The following is a 15,246-nucleotide window of genomic DNA, read 5'->3' as shown; positions in this document are numbered from 1 at the left end:
TGAACAAGTTATTTACAGCAGCAGCCTATCGCGATCGTTCAAAAGTATTTTGAACGGTTCGAATTTTAGTGAAACTTTTTGGGAAAAGTTGAAGTGTTAGAACTCTTTTCTGGAAAAATTTCATTAACATCTGGATTGACAGTCGCGATTAGCTCCGTAAACAACTATTCACGAGAGTCAAAAAGATTTTCTCTTGTAGGTTTTGATATTTTTTGATTGTTTTCAATAAAAATCATCTTAACCGTATCGATGCTTTGATTAAAAAAAAAAAAAAAAAAACTAGCACTGCTCATTGTGCAACTTTTCCCTTTGGACGAAGAGGGCACTCAGATTTTGCCGCCAAATTCAAGTTCAGTACACACCTCGATTCCCTTTCCGGATTCTGCCCTAATCTCTCGAACTTCTTGAGAGAGAGAGAGAGAGAGAGAGAGAGTAATGCATATTCGGGTGAAGTGCAATTGCGGGGAACATAACTGTCCAGAATGGGCGATCGTCGAGCTGCAAGGCGTAATCGAACCCCAGCCCGCCTTCCAAAACCGTCTCCAAAACCTCGAAATCGGTCAACTATGCCGCCCTTCTTCTCAGGTACTCTCTCTTTTAACTCCATCCATCCAATCTTTCTTTACACCTTTTACCACTTCAGTTTCCTTTTGCTCATTCTTGTTTCCATCGCATTTGTTACGCAGGAGACCTATACTTTCACCGTTGGATACCATGAATTGACCGGATCCAAAATTCCCCTGAAGAAGCCGTTGCTTGTATTGAAGAAAACGAGGGACTCGGATGCGGAGAACGTTGAGCACGAACAGTCATCAAAGGTGGAGCTTGAAGTTATTGGGATCATTCGACAGCGAATTCTGTTCAAGACCAGACCCAAGGCCCTAATTTCCAGTAAGATTCTAATCCCTTTTGTGCTTTTGCCTTTACTTTTGAATCTACCCAATTTCATGTGCTTTGCCATGCCAAAACGTTGATATTATCCAATATATGTGAGCGGGGCTACGTCACATAATGCGTGAGTGGAAGGGAGAGTGTGAAATCCGAAAACATCTCAAATTTCAAAAATTCGTGATTGCTAGGATTGAGAGGGTAAGCGCATAGCGAGGCTTGAGAGTGGGAGTAACGTGTTCTGTTGGAGGATAATTTGACTTAGGAGCTGGGTAATGACCTTAGATCTTGATTTTTAAGTAATGTTGCTGAGATTTCCCATGTTGTCTATAGCACAAATAAGAAACATATGCGAAGAAGGTGAATGGAGAGAGGAAAAAGAAGTCACTTCCCACCATCACTCACTCAAATTCCATTAGAATTTTCGTCTTTGTTAGGCCATGACCTTTTGAGCAGTGGAATTGGAAACATGAGATCTGCAAATACTCCTTTGATTGTTAAAATGGACTGATAATGATTCAGAAACACTTTCTTTGGCTGCATTTGATGATACTTGTAAATTGTAGATCCAGTATTCAGTACCGTCGGGCTCCCGTGCGTCTAATGTTTGGTGGACAAAGGAGTAATGCTTTGTAGTCTTACAGCTCAATATGCATTGGTTTGGCAGAATTGTGGAGATATGGCCACTAGATAAATTGTTTAAACCAAAAAGTGCACGACTCCACGACTCATTCACTTGTTCATTGTGGTCAACTGGTGCAAGTTGCAGTTTGTTGCGGTCACTGTTTTACTGTAACAGCTTTTTATTCACCCTCGTTAGGTGATCCATTCTATATTGAAATAAACATGTAAACTCGAACGTTTCTTCCCTTTGCAGGACCACAGCCTTTCGTGAAGGAAAAAGCCAGTGCTCCAGGTTCGCTTGTGCCAAACTGACTAGCTTAAAACTCTTCGGCAGTACTATTTAGGAACTTGAAGAGATTGAGACAAATGATTTGAAGAATCTGGATGTTCTTGGGATGAAAAACTCAACATCAATTCCATTATGACAAACATTTGAAGTAGCTGGATGTTCTTAGATGGCAAACTCAATTCCAATGCCATTGCGTTTTTGGCCTTTTAAATTCTGTGTTTCCTGCGCTATATAAACTCTAGTTGGCCACTATGTATCCAAGCATTCGACTTTTCATGGTTTCTTTAATCTCTTTTCAAAAAGTGTTACTATTTCATTTGGTAGGCCTGACTATTTTGCTCTTCTTTTCGGTAGTCTTATTTTTTGGCGACATGTGCCGACTGTTTAACATTTCATTTTTAGATACATTTTCCAGAATTGCAAGGAAATTGAATAACGGAGATGCCACTCACGAGAGGACTTTCCTAAAGAATTGGAACCTTGATTTTTAGGAAATTGAATAACAGATATGCCACTCGCGAGAGGACTTTTCTAAAGAATTGGAACCTTGATTTTTATCTTGTTTCGCCTCATGGAAGCTCCCTCTGTGCTTCTTTCTCAATTGTACAGTTTGGAAGTTTTGGGTGAAAAAGTTGAGCACTCTCCACCATGTAAGAATTCCAAAGATATGTTTATTAGGTAATGACAACTTTCCTCACAGTTCCATACTAGGTTTTTTACCCAATCCGACAAAGCGAACCATGAATTAAACAGATTTGTCACTCAAGAATCAACTATTTCTCAAAATAAAATCATATCCAGTTGAACCAATAAGAAACCAATACAGAGGCATAAACTGTGAGCTTGAAACCAATTGGTGATCAAGTCCAAACGTGTAGGTTATGTTGAACCATAATCTAAGTACAAAAGTTACAAAAGCAAAAAAAAAAATCCAAATTATAATGATATAATCTCCTCTATGCAGATCCTGAGTTTGCTACGCGGGTACGCCAGCACGGACTCTCAGCATTTCTGTTCTCTTGCTTCTCTCCATAACCTCGACAAGCCAATCCACGCTTTCTTTAATTCCCGTCCTGCAATGACATCCCAAAACATGGCTTTCATTTTTTAGCTTTATTACATTTGACTTCACATCAGATGGAGAAAAAGATGAAAACCCGGAACCCACGGGCAACATGTTTCCAGAATGGTTCTGTGATTCCAAATTTCTTCCATACCATCCTTTTGTTGTTGTTGAATAGATACACCATCACCTTGTAATAGCAGAGGATTGACATTCATGATTCAAAAGATACATACTCACCCATCATAAGCCGAAACACCTTCAAATGTGTAAGCCCTTTCATCCAATTTCTTAAGGTCTAGATATCGAGCAAGTTCTTCAGCTGATACAGCATCGGCAAGATCCTGGCATCAAACCGATATATCCATGAGTAAGCTGACTACCAAAATCCAAACGCAAAAAGATGCAAGAAAGTTAAAACTTTTTGGGTCGTAAGGCAAAACCAAGAATACGAAACTCTTTTAATCATCATAAAATTGTTTGTTTGTCACTCCTCCATATCCCTTGCTATCCAGAGAACCAAAATGAATCCTCCAGAAAACGATCTATTCTTCCTATCAGTATCAAAAGCTGATTCGGGGCGACAAGAAATCAGCATATAAGAAGTCCAACAAATTTAAGAAAGATGTTGAAAAATATGAATAATAGCCATCTACAACAAAACATGATCATCTTAAGATACGAAAGAGTAAATCCACATGGAAGAGACGGGAGGGAGGTTGGGTTGAGAAGTGTCTAACAAATACTGTAATATCTTTCCAAATAAATGAAGAATCTTCAGTATCCTGATTTACAATGTCCTCTCAGAAATCGACTATAAATGTTTCCCTCGTGTTTATAGTATGTATTTGGGTTCATGAGTAATTTCTATAAACCTGATTCATGCCTATCTTATGGGTTAAAGGGGCAACATTAATGTACAACTAGAGCTACATTGGAGAAGGTAATAAAGCAAAAGCTTGCTCACCTGCTTGTTTGCTAATATCAAAAGAGGGGCTCCTCGCAGATCCTCATGCCGAAGGACCTTTTCTGAGAACCAAATTTACATTATTACTGAAGCATTACACTATAAGGTTACAACTTCACATCAATTACAACAAAGGTAATAAAGTAGCTAAGATAGATACCTAGTGCAGATTTTGAATCTTCAAAACGCGATGGGCAGGCAGCATCGACGACAAATACCACAGCATGTGCTTCTTCATAATACTTTTCCCAGATCGAGCGAAGACCAAGCTGACGGAATAAAGGTTTTGCATCAATGACCAAAATACTCAAAGGCTTGCCTCAAATGTACAAATTGAAGCCAGCTTTCTATTAGATATTTATACAGTGCAGGTCTAGCTAAATTCCCATCTGTCACTTTTTGTTTTGTTTCATCTTGCAAAATCTCAAAATCTCGTTGTAAATATTGACATATAGACCTCATTCCACAGATCTTAAAACACCGAGCCTTGAAACGGAAAATGTCAATTAGATTTCTACAAGTATCTAACAATTTACATTAAGCCTGAAAAAGAACCCTCTTACCGTTAGCTGTCTGTCTTTAACTAGAAAACCTTTCCAGTAGAGCAAAATAGTAGCACACATTCCCATTCTAATTACGTATACAATTTTTTTCTTTCTCAGCACCAAAACTAATTTAGTTATAACTTATAACCACACAACTTTGAGTCGTCAAGATAAAAGTCTGGTCTGTAAACAAGCCTGGCATCACCTGATTTGAACATAACCAAATACCACTTTACCCTACCACAACTTCACGTCATTAGTCATTACCAACTCAACATTGAGCTAAAGTACTTCCATTCCACACACCATATTACCAAATTGGGATGTGACTTCCTGAATTGGTATATCCAAAACCACTTTGGGCATATCTTGTATATCGTACACACCTTTTTAAGGGAATGCGTACAGTTCTATTGACCTTTGTACTGCTTCCATGTCATAAAAACAAACTAAAGAAAAACCCTGATGTTATTACATGTTGGTATTATTTTCATGTCGACCCCAATTTGCTTAGATCTCAAACCATTTTCTTTAACTAAAAAGCAACAACACAAGAGATGACATAAATAAGCAGATCGGGAAATGGCTCCTAGGAATGTCATAGAGATACAAAATATTATTTTGGGAAACTAGTAGGAAAGTATCCTCCTATGTCAATTACGATCAACAATTAACCATTATTTGTAGGAATATGTCACATACCTGACCTCCCAGGTCCCAGAACACTAGCTTTGAATTTAACACTTCTACCCGCCCAATGTTTAGCCCCACAGTGGGAACTATTCTATCAGGAGGCAGGCCTTCCAGGTTTGAGTAATGTGCTTTCAACTTCTCCAGTAAAGTCTAAAAGAATGGAGAGAGAAAAAATCAGACAAAATATATCTCTTTTGACAAACTTCTGCTTTTTATTTATAATTAATAAAAGTTGATATTAACTCCTTGAATTCAGTTATTAACAACTACTGGACTAGAATAAGAGCCAAGATAAAAGTGATGGAATGTCCATGCTGTTGGTTAAGACAGACTCAATAGACGGTCAAAACAGATATTTTTCCTGACATTGGAATCGCTAATGTGATAACAATCATAACATGCCTATACAAGACAAAAGGAGATAGACATAGACATAGATAATTGGAAAAAAAAGAGAGGAAATGAACCAGATTTGCCACTCCAAGGTTGAGTTAGCATTTTATGAACTATGAGAGGAAATGAAACAGCAAAAAAGTAGTAGACATCTTACCGTTTTCCCAGCCTTGTCAATTCCGAGAATAAGAACATGAAACTCCGTCTTGCTGAATATATACTTCCAAAGTCCATAAAATAATGAAAACATCTCTAAATGATGTGTCTATCTTTAATCTGTTCTTTGAGACCTTCAAGCGGAAGAAGAACCTCCCGCCATATCTTCTGACTATATTCACCTAATGCTCATAATCCCAATATTCTGGAGAAAAGCATACAAACGAAGCGATCAGCATCTATGACAAACAGTACTATCTGGAAAAAAAATCCAGATGTTCCAACTTTTCTCTCTACCGGGGTCATAGTTCCAAGTTCTACCATCATTCAAAATCTTAAAAGGTTCAATTTGATGACAAGATTCTTTCTGACACCACGTTGACAACTAGCAACTGAATTTAGATTCAAATTCTGCATTTAACTTACAAAAGACATCACAATCACAGTGTGTGTGGTTCTATGTATAGAGTTTCAAGTCTGATAAAAAGTATACACAAATAGTGAAACATCAAGAAAGAGATAAGTTGTAAAGCACCATTGATGAACCATATTCAGTAGCAATGTGCACAACAAACTTTCTCCTTTCCAATAAACACCATTTTTCGGTGAATAATAAGGTACCAAGTTGGTGAACACTGCAATGAGAATCCATTGGTTATCAACAAAGAGGGAAACAAGAAACAGTGGCGTCACTCACCAAAAAAAGACAAAGAAAAAGGAAACAATGGTGTCCAAACTACAATCTAGTGTTCTCTTAACCAAATTGCAGCTACATCGGTGTTCCTATTCCATAACTATAAACCTCCTTTCTAAGAATTCAGTACATGAAAATTGGCCAGCATGTAACAGTCAAATAGATAGGGCATGTCTGATCAACCAAATAACACTCATACTCTCCAGTCAAAGGTGCTTCTCATCACCTCTTACCGGCAACCCATGAAACTTCCCAACAATACCCAATTAACAGAATTGAATGAGTAAGTAAACAAACACGCAATCGCACCCAATCCCGATTAAATAAAAGGTCAAAAAGGAACACGGAAACTAGATATATTCGAGATCTCAGCTATGATTAAACGGAAAAACGATGACCCACGATCACAACATCACGAAATCATCTACCCAGTTCATTTTTAACATCAGGCACTTGAAAGAATCAAGTGAATAAAATACACAGATCAAGAAACAATGATCAAAGATCGTACAGAGTAGAGCAATAAACGAATAGCGTCGGAAAATAAAAAGGTAGAGAGGAGAGAGAATTCGTACTCTGGGCGCAGAAGCGTGCAAATGGCTATTGTGGATTTTGGGGGAAATTGTAGAGCTCCTACAAGCTGCTTCTCTCTCTCTCTCTCTCTGCTCTGGCAATCCCCAATTGCAAAACTCTCGAATTCTTCGGTTTTCTCTCTCTATTCTCCTCACTTTCACGCTTTAATTCCCCATTTTACCCTCCTGACCGTTATCGAATCCCAAAACTTCGCTGTTATCCCCTTAACTATTCGATTACTATTGTCTAACTCGCCTTGAATCTATCGATTAAACCTATTCAGTCCTTTTCCAAATTGATATTCACCTAGTCTAATTTTGGATTTCCTGTGTATTTACTCGATGAAAGCCACTGTTTTTTTCTGTAAAAGTATCAAAGAAACTGTCATTCTTAATTAAATAACTACTTATCAGAAAATCCATATTTCTAGTACAATCTTCTTTCGCTTGGTTGTTTTTTTGTATTTACATAAAAAAAATGCTCTTAATCGTATTACGAAAAAAAAATAGTAGCTTTTTGCTTAGCCCCATGTTCACATATATCATGTATATATGCACCTCATCGTTTGTGACAATTTTTTTTCCCATTAACTACCCAATCGAAATGACAACAATGAGCTTCAATATTGACATTGGTAACGGAACATTCGCAGTGATCATCCATTAAATAGACTAGAAACCCATATTTAGACTAAGATGTTGTTCCAGATTTGCTTCTGTTTTCCAAAGTTCATTTTTCAGTAATGAACAGTAACAAAAAAGAAAATCCACTCCACTTTCCCTTAAAAAGTTCTTCATTTTTAAAAAGATCATTGTCGTAATGACCATAATACCCCTCCTATCAATTCAACTTCTTCACACACCCTCCCTCTTCTTTGACGCAGTATTGTCATTTCACTCGAACATTTTTGAAAAAAAGAAAGCTGCTGAGATCTGGAACAAGCCTACTTTTTGGACAAAAGAAACAGAACATTAAGAGAAAGTGGAACATCACCTAAATGGGTATCGATTTGGAAAGTTTTATGCTCTATTTGGAACTTGAGAAAAGTGAGGGAAGAGAAGATAAAATAATTATGAGGAAAAATGTAAGATAAGAAAGGAAAATTTTTACTTTTTCTTACGACTCTATTTTAGCATTTTCCTTTCTCTTCTCTCTCAACCCAAACAAAAGAAAGGTAAATTTTTAAAATTTCTCTTCTTTTTCCATTCTTTTCTTATTTTCCAAACAAAGCGTTATCAACCTCTTTGAACGGAGGAGTTTCATGAGAAGAGAAAGGAAATGGTTATGGTTTCTTGTGATATCACTCATTTGATTTGAATATTTGGTGAGAAATTAGAAAAGTACAAAAAAAAAAAGTACTTTGATTGGCCGTCCCCCTTTCTCACCATCCAAACGAGCTATAAGGGCTCAGTTGGTTTTGATATATAGATAATGGACGAAGTAGGGAGAAATTCGATGGTTGAGGGAATGGAAGTGAAATTTAGCCCAAATTTCTTTTCCTACCAACGAAAAAGTCAGTTGGCTGACACGCTATTACTACCACAAATGAGGGTCACTTTGGGAAAACAGAAAATATTCCGACGGGGTAAAAATAGGGCCCAAGATCCAAGCTTTCCTTAACTGATTGAAGAACTCGCGGTCGCGGGGAATCGAGAAGATCTCCCTCGTGTCGACTCTCGAAAACTAGAGGTACGAATTATTCTTTCTCAATTCATGATTCCATCTTTCGTTTTAGTACATGATTTCTCTTGATTTTCTGATATAGGTTTGAGAAATTGGCAATTCGTTCGCTTCTATCATACATCATCCGTGTTCTTGTACGCGATTACTGGATTTCCTTTACGTTCAATGAATTGCATGCGTTGTTATTGGTTTGATCATGTTTCTCAATTCTCAATTATTGGCGTTTGTTTTTCCCTCACGTCTGAAATTCATTGTTTTGCTTTCATGTTTCTCTTACGGTTGTAGGTTGAGGAATTTTATGAGGAAGTTCTGTCCTAGCTGACTAAATTTGGCCATTGATGTGTGATGTGCAGTTTTGAAACTAATTGTGCAATCAGGAACCTGTCATTCTATATAGAATTTGTGTGAGTTATTTGAGGAGCTCCCAAGTTGGCTCTAGGCGTTGGCTTGTTCATATCATAACAGACTCTTTGATTTTCTTACCTTTGAAACATTAATTTTAGTCTTGTAAACTTTAGGTTTTACTTGGTTTGTTAGTTTTTCAGAAGTTTGCAGAAGAAACTGTGGACCATGAACACTTTTCCATGTGAAAGATAATCATACCTAGCAATTGAATGTAGGAACACTAAGTGTCAAAACATCACCCAACACTATAAGCAAGGATGGGACCAGGGGGGGTCTAGTAGCGGCGATCGCCACGACAAGAATTTTAGAAAATGCAATTATTATATGTAAAAAAAAAAATTATGCCCAACTTTATATAGTCTCGCCACTACTAGATTTTTTTAGTAGACATTTCGCCACTGCTAGGGTAAAATCCTGGTTCCGTCCTTGACTATAAGCAAAGTGTATATTGGTTGACATTTGTTACTTTTCCTTTTCCGCATGTGTCACCCTTGATATGTGGTCGTCTGTCGCATATCACTATCTCACTCATGGACAGGTCATTATGGACCTGACGCCTGAGAAGAACTATCTCAAACCTTCTACTCTGTTGTTCTCTTCATCTGGTTATGAAATAGTAATACTAATACTATATAGTGTCTTATTTATGACAGGCAAAATTGTGTTTATTTCAGGATAATCAGGACTACTCGCAACTACTTGGCGTGCTTTGTGGATTTGGAACATCTGCTGATTATAGAATGAAGTATACATGCCATGTGCCTTAAATATTTTGGTTCACTGTTGGTTCACCGAGCAGGTTTTTATGGTAGTGTTGTTCAGAAGATTTAAGCATCAGTATGGCTCCCGCGGACAGAGCTTTAGTTTGTTTTGAGAGTCATTGCTTTCCTCCTTCAATCAGTCAACAAAAACACTCAAAAGCAAATCGAAACTAAAATTGCTTTTATATCCCTCTCCCATGCTGGTGAAAACCCCACACACCCCACACACCATCTTTTTTCGCAAACTTCTTTGACAAAATGAACTGTTTAAATTGGCTACAAGTGCTGTTTTGGATTATTGCTGACCTCAGAATTTATTGGAGAGAGTGCTTAGTACTTGCCTCACATCACTATTTCTAGCAAGCTTATATAGGTGTATTTAAATGTAGTTGAAAGCTAAAAGCTCCGAAGTTGTTTGGTTATCCTTGATCAAAGATTACAATGTTACTTTCCTGTTTAAGAATCGGTACTTGTTTGACACGTTCCTATTCTAACTAAGCACCTTGTTTGGCACGTTACTTTGTGCTAAAAGACAATGACCTTATTCTGTCGCGGCCTGTTTTTAGCCAGACTATTTGGATGGATAGACTATTTGCACAAATTAGCTAATCCTGTGTTTGGTAGGCATACACACCCCGACTATCTACACAGCCGGACTATACAGTAATAGTATTGTTTCCTATTCTAAATAAGCACCTTAGTGATATGGTTTTAATAGTAGCTCATTCCGTGTGTAAACTGAATTTCTCTCATTGGGTGTGCCACTGATAGTAATGGTATTGTTTGCTGCATAGAAAGGCAGCTAACCAGGCGCTTTTACTTTATGCTAAGAGGCAATGACCTTATAGGTCATTCTGTTAAGGCCTGTTCGTTAGCCGGACTATTTGGATGGATGGACTATTTGTCCGGATTAACTAATCCTGTAATTGGTAGGCCCACAAACTCATACTATCTAATCCCGGGTACTAAATAGTCCCTGTGCAGCCGGACTATATATGGCCACCTCCAACCCTGTCCATAATTAGTACCCCTTCTCCGATTACCCAAGTAAGGAACTTTGAAGGGCAAAAAAGTTATTTATCACCTTTTTTCATCATCCACCTAGTTTTATCCACCCTTGCAAACTAGCAAACAAACGAAGTATGAAATAATCTTTCCTTCTTAATTAATCGTCCTTCTACCATATCCTCTTCATATCTGTCCCTCTTATTTATTCCCCAAAACTAGTCCGGCTAACAAACGGGCTCTTGTATGTTTCCGAAATGAATTTTTTGTTATTGATGTAAGGTGTATAAAACATTGGGTATCTACATTTTACCCTGTGCACGAGGTATGTATCTTGTGCTAACCTGTGGTTTTTATCTGGGTTCTAGAGGCCGTGTAAGATGGGATGAGGCTAATCTGGGGGAAATTGAAGAAAATAAACCGGTGAGGCAGAAAATCACTGAGCCGAAGACGCCATATCACCCCAGGATTGATGATGATGGTGCGTTCAATAATTTATGCTATATGATCTGTGTGTATCTGTATTTGCATGGACAGTAACCTGCCTTGAAAATCCAAATTTGGGCCATTTACTTGGTTATAGCAGCATTGATATTTGTCCTCTCCTTTTCTTTTCTTTTATTTACAAAAAAAGTTACTGTCGCCAAAGGCTGGGGTTTGGCGAAAATTTCAAGTCCATAAATGTAGTTTTGTTGCATTTTGTTAAAGCATCCAACTCAATACCAATTGGTAATAAGTGGAGAGGCCGCCCAGACCCATATACTAGTTTTGGAGGAGATAATTAACCGTTGTGGGACAAACTCCAACACTCCCTCTCACGTTCAACCCCTGACTCGCACGTGGAGAGGTAAACAAACGATCCATAACACATGGATCACAACAAACAACAGTGCACTTATGGCACAAACAAGTGGAACAAATTCTCCTAAACCCTAGCTTTGATATCATGTTAAAGCATCCAACTCCAAACCAAATGAGTGGAGAGACCGCCCAGGCTCATATACTAGTTTTGGAGGAGATAATTAACCGATGTGGGACAAACTCGAACACATTCTTTTCCCGTCAAGAGGATGCGAAAGGTTTCCCCTTAGTGGATAGAAGTGCTCTGATAAGCTGCTAAAGGGTCTTAATGTTTTAAAGCCCTCCTGTATTTACATTTTTATTTTTCCCCGCTTTCGTTTCAAATGACACTGTTGCGCTTCTGAGCTGCATTGTAAGTTCGAAATAGTTAGAGGACATGCTTTTGGAGGGGTCACATTGATCAGTCTGTCAATATGCTATATAATCATTTCCGTTTTGTAGTGAATGGCTCCTAGAAATGGTCTCATAATTGCTAATAGGAATCATCTCAAGGGACGTAGTAAATGATGCCGTGGCTACATAATTATTGGTTTAATGAGTCCCTATTGCTTGCATATGGACCACATGCACCAGATAGAGTAAGGTTCATTGACTAAGGTTCATTGACTGATACTGTTGTTAAGTTACCGGTAGTCCCAAAAGCTTGAGCTATCAGGAAACGGGCTCAACAATGTATGTCAAGCTATCTAACACCCTCCCTCACCTGCAATCCTATCTTGCACGTAGAGAATCAAATATTCATACATACTGACTTAATGCAAAGGAGAGAAACATGCAAACGGGGAACAAATGTAAATTGAGAGACTTGAACTCAAAAGACCTTTTGCCAACTTGAACTCTGATACCATCATACCATGGTAAGTTATCGATTGTACCAAGAGTGTTGTTAGGAAATAGGAAATGGGCGTACAAGTTATCTAACAACTATGGTTTCTATGCTAATTAATTTAAAGTTCATTCTGCCATTCTTGTATGGTGGCGGCTCTAGGAATTTGTAGTAGGGTATTGAAAAATTATCGTGACTTTACTGGCTCTATTAACCAATAATACAAACACAAAAATCTCATACTTATGTATAAATAGTGCGGTAAAAAAACATGACCTTTGTTCTAAAAAGATTGTCCACTACGCAAATTGAGAACTTAAATAACATATATTTGTAAAAAGATTTAAGCTTTCTTTTAAAATTCTCGTATTGCGTAGTGGACAATCTTTTGGGCCAATGTTACTTAGGCGTATCAATCTACTAATAAATTGTGAAAGAAATTATGCCAAATAGATTGGACAGACGTTTTTGAAGATTTGCTTTCCTTATTTTGTCCATATTTTCTATCATAGTCCAGGATTCAAAGGAGCATTGTCAAGTTAACAGGATTTTGCAATGCTGTTGAATTTCATTTAAGCTTGTCCATAATTCTAAAAGTTAAACAAACAACAAATTTAAATGTAGTTAATGTCTACATTTCAATCATCGGGAATGGACATGGAGAGTGAAAGCAAACCATGATACTACCCCATTTCTCTCTCTTTTTCAAGTTTCTTTATGAATGTAAGCTTTGTTTGAGCGAATGTATTAGGTCTTCAACCATGAGATCTAATTGGGTTGTTCAAATTAGATTGATTTGTGGGCTGGTTTTTGGCTGGGTGTTCAACTGGTTTTGGGTGTTCAAGAGTATAAGAATTGGTATTCAATTGACCACCAGGGCTTGGCTGTAGAGCCACCCCTTGCATTATACGTCAGAATATGCCCAAGATAAAGATAGTGGATAGGTACAAGTGAATCTATTTGTGATTGACTTTTGTACTTGTCAGTGCTCTAAAAGGTGGCTGCCTAGGCCGATTAGTCCCCGCCTAGGCACTAGGCGTTGGTCCGACGCCTAGATTAGACAGCCGATTAGTCGGGTGCCTAGTCCCCGCCTAGATGCTAGGCAGCTGACTAGTCGGCGCCTAGGCGCCCCTTTTCCGCCCGACTAGCACCTAGCGATTTTTATGACATTGTTACTTGTATCTATGCAGTTCTGCTACACAATACTTGTGGTGTTCAACCTATGAGTGTAAGGGGCAAAAAGAAAAAAAAATAGATGAATTACCAGACGTGTGTTTTATTCATTGAATCCTTGGATAGAGATGTGTTGGTTTTGGGTATGAACATGCATATAAACATTTTTTTGATCAGCCAAAAATTTATTAATCACCGAATTCGAAAATTACATAGATTAAAAGGACAAGGGCACAAGAAAATTAAAATTTACAGATGGCTTATAGTGGATTAAGATTTTGTAAAATCTTGAATTATGGTTTGTTATAGAGCTGATATAGTATAGCTCTTATTCTGGGACAATGTATAATTGTTCCAAGCAGTATGAGCTGAAGTTTTGTAGTTGTTGCAGGATCACTTTCTCCTGTAGGGGGTAGTTTTGAGGATTCCACCGTTGATGCTGTGCATGCAGAAGCAATCCGTTCTGCTTTGAATGATGTGGCTTCTTCGAGTGGCAAAAGCCCTCTGATGTCTGGTGGCTGGACATCATCTGATGATGAGGCAGAGCCTATGGACCAAGATGATGGAGGTTCTTAGTTTTTCTTCCCTCTTAATGTTTTCATGTACTAGTTATAAACTTCTTCTTGTTCTATTCTCTGTTTACTGGTTTCTCAATTGCAATGGTAATTGGAGTTTGACTCGTCCCCCTTTCATCGTCTCTACTCTCTATTGAAGGCATCCGAACCTCATTTTTGTTTGCTATTTTATTACGAGAGATTGAGGAATGGTTAGTTTGCTTTTAGGACAATTCCTTTGTCTTGTCTCTCCTCTAGCCTTTGGAGTACTACAGTTGTTTGTTTGAAGATTTATGTTTTGCAAATTCAAGCAACAATAAGGAAACTTTGTTCCCCTTTTTTTTCTTTTTTTCTGTTTTTGTGTCACTCTTTTACTGATTTGTTGGAATGACCGTCTCAATTCTGACTCACGGTTGCTGATTTATGAGCTTTCCCTTTTTTCCGTCAGGTTCTGGAACAGATAAGAACAGCAAAAAGTTTAGGGAGCTCAGGCGAGCTCATTACGATGAATTCCGAAAAGTGAAAGAACTCCGGCGAAAAGGTTCGTTGCTTGAAGATGCATCTGATGGGGGCGAGGATGATGACGACGACAACAAAAAGGATGGGAAGCATGACGCATCATCTTCGTTAACTGCTGGTGTGAAAGATATAGACATCGAAGGCAGTTCAGATGCAACCGGTGGAGGTAACAAAAAATGCCAGGGAAGACCTTCCGCCTCTTGCAAATGGAGCTGACAAGCTGCCCGTACAGCATTTGGAAGTGATGGGGTTATCTGGCATTCTCAGTAACAGTTTTATTAACAATCAGGGACAAATCTTCTAACTATGAATTTGTGTCTTGCTAAATGCTACTTTTCTTGTAAAATCTTCAGCAGAAAAGATGGAGCAAATATTGCATGGATGCTATGCTTTTTGAACTGAGAAATCTCCTAGGGAGCTACATCTGTTTACTTAACAGAAGCATCTCCAACACGAAAGAGTAATTATTCAGTGGTCCTGGGGCAGTGCCATGGGACACCACACATTTTTGTGAAGCCAATGTGTGGTGTTGAGGGCTGCTGGGCACCACTTGGCAGTGCTCCCGAGACCACCA

General features: G+C 38.2%; 3 protein-coding genes across 3 annotated transcripts; 2 read left to right on the top strand and 1 right to left on the bottom strand.

Annotated features, from left to right (window-relative positions):
• Positions 1 to 285: 285 nt before the first annotated feature.
• LOC131319248 (uncharacterized) lies at positions 286 to 2,121 on the top strand. The gene is made up of 3 exons (XM_058349418.1): positions 286 to 585; positions 687 to 891; positions 1,766 to 2,121. The coding sequence occupies exons 1-3, from the start codon at positions 436 to 438 to the stop codon at positions 1,822 to 1,824; spliced, it is 414 nt and encodes a 137-aa protein (XP_058205401.1). The 5' UTR covers positions 286 to 435; the 3' UTR covers positions 1,825 to 2,121.
• A 421-nt stretch (positions 2,122 to 2,542) lies between these two features.
• On the bottom strand, positions 2,543 to 7,021 carry LOC131321057 (uncharacterized). The gene is made up of 7 exons (XM_058352074.1): positions 6,888 to 7,021; positions 5,620 to 5,823; positions 5,079 to 5,219; positions 3,992 to 4,100; positions 3,832 to 3,893; positions 3,105 to 3,208; positions 2,543 to 2,874 (listed from the first exon to the last, which is right to left on the bottom strand). Exons 2-7 carry the CDS (start codon positions 5,710 to 5,712, stop codon positions 2,778 to 2,780), a joined length of 606 nt encoding a protein of 201 aa, XP_058208057.1. The 5' UTR covers positions 5,713 to 5,823; positions 6,888 to 7,021; the 3' UTR covers positions 2,543 to 2,777.
• Positions 6,483 to 15,054, top strand: LOC131321312 (protein phosphatase inhibitor 2). The gene is made up of 6 exons (XM_058352309.1): positions 6,483 to 6,595; positions 8,651 to 8,756; positions 9,648 to 9,718; positions 11,108 to 11,220; positions 13,982 to 14,167; positions 14,602 to 15,054. The coding sequence occupies exons 1-6, from the start codon at positions 6,483 to 6,485 to the stop codon at positions 14,886 to 14,888; spliced, it is 876 nt and encodes a 291-aa protein (XP_058208292.1). The 3' UTR covers positions 14,889 to 15,054.
• The last annotated feature ends 192 nt before the right edge of the window (positions 15,055 to 15,246 follow it).

The sequence above is a fragment of the Rhododendron vialii genome, chromosome 3a (genome assembly GCF_030253575.1).
Source record: "Rhododendron vialii isolate Sample 1 chromosome 3a, ASM3025357v1".
Classification (NCBI taxonomy): domain Eukaryota; kingdom Viridiplantae; phylum Streptophyta; class Magnoliopsida; order Ericales; family Ericaceae; genus Rhododendron; species Rhododendron vialii.
The sequence above is the reverse complement of the archived record's forward strand: the minus strand, read 5'-3'. Positions and strand labels throughout refer to the sequence as shown.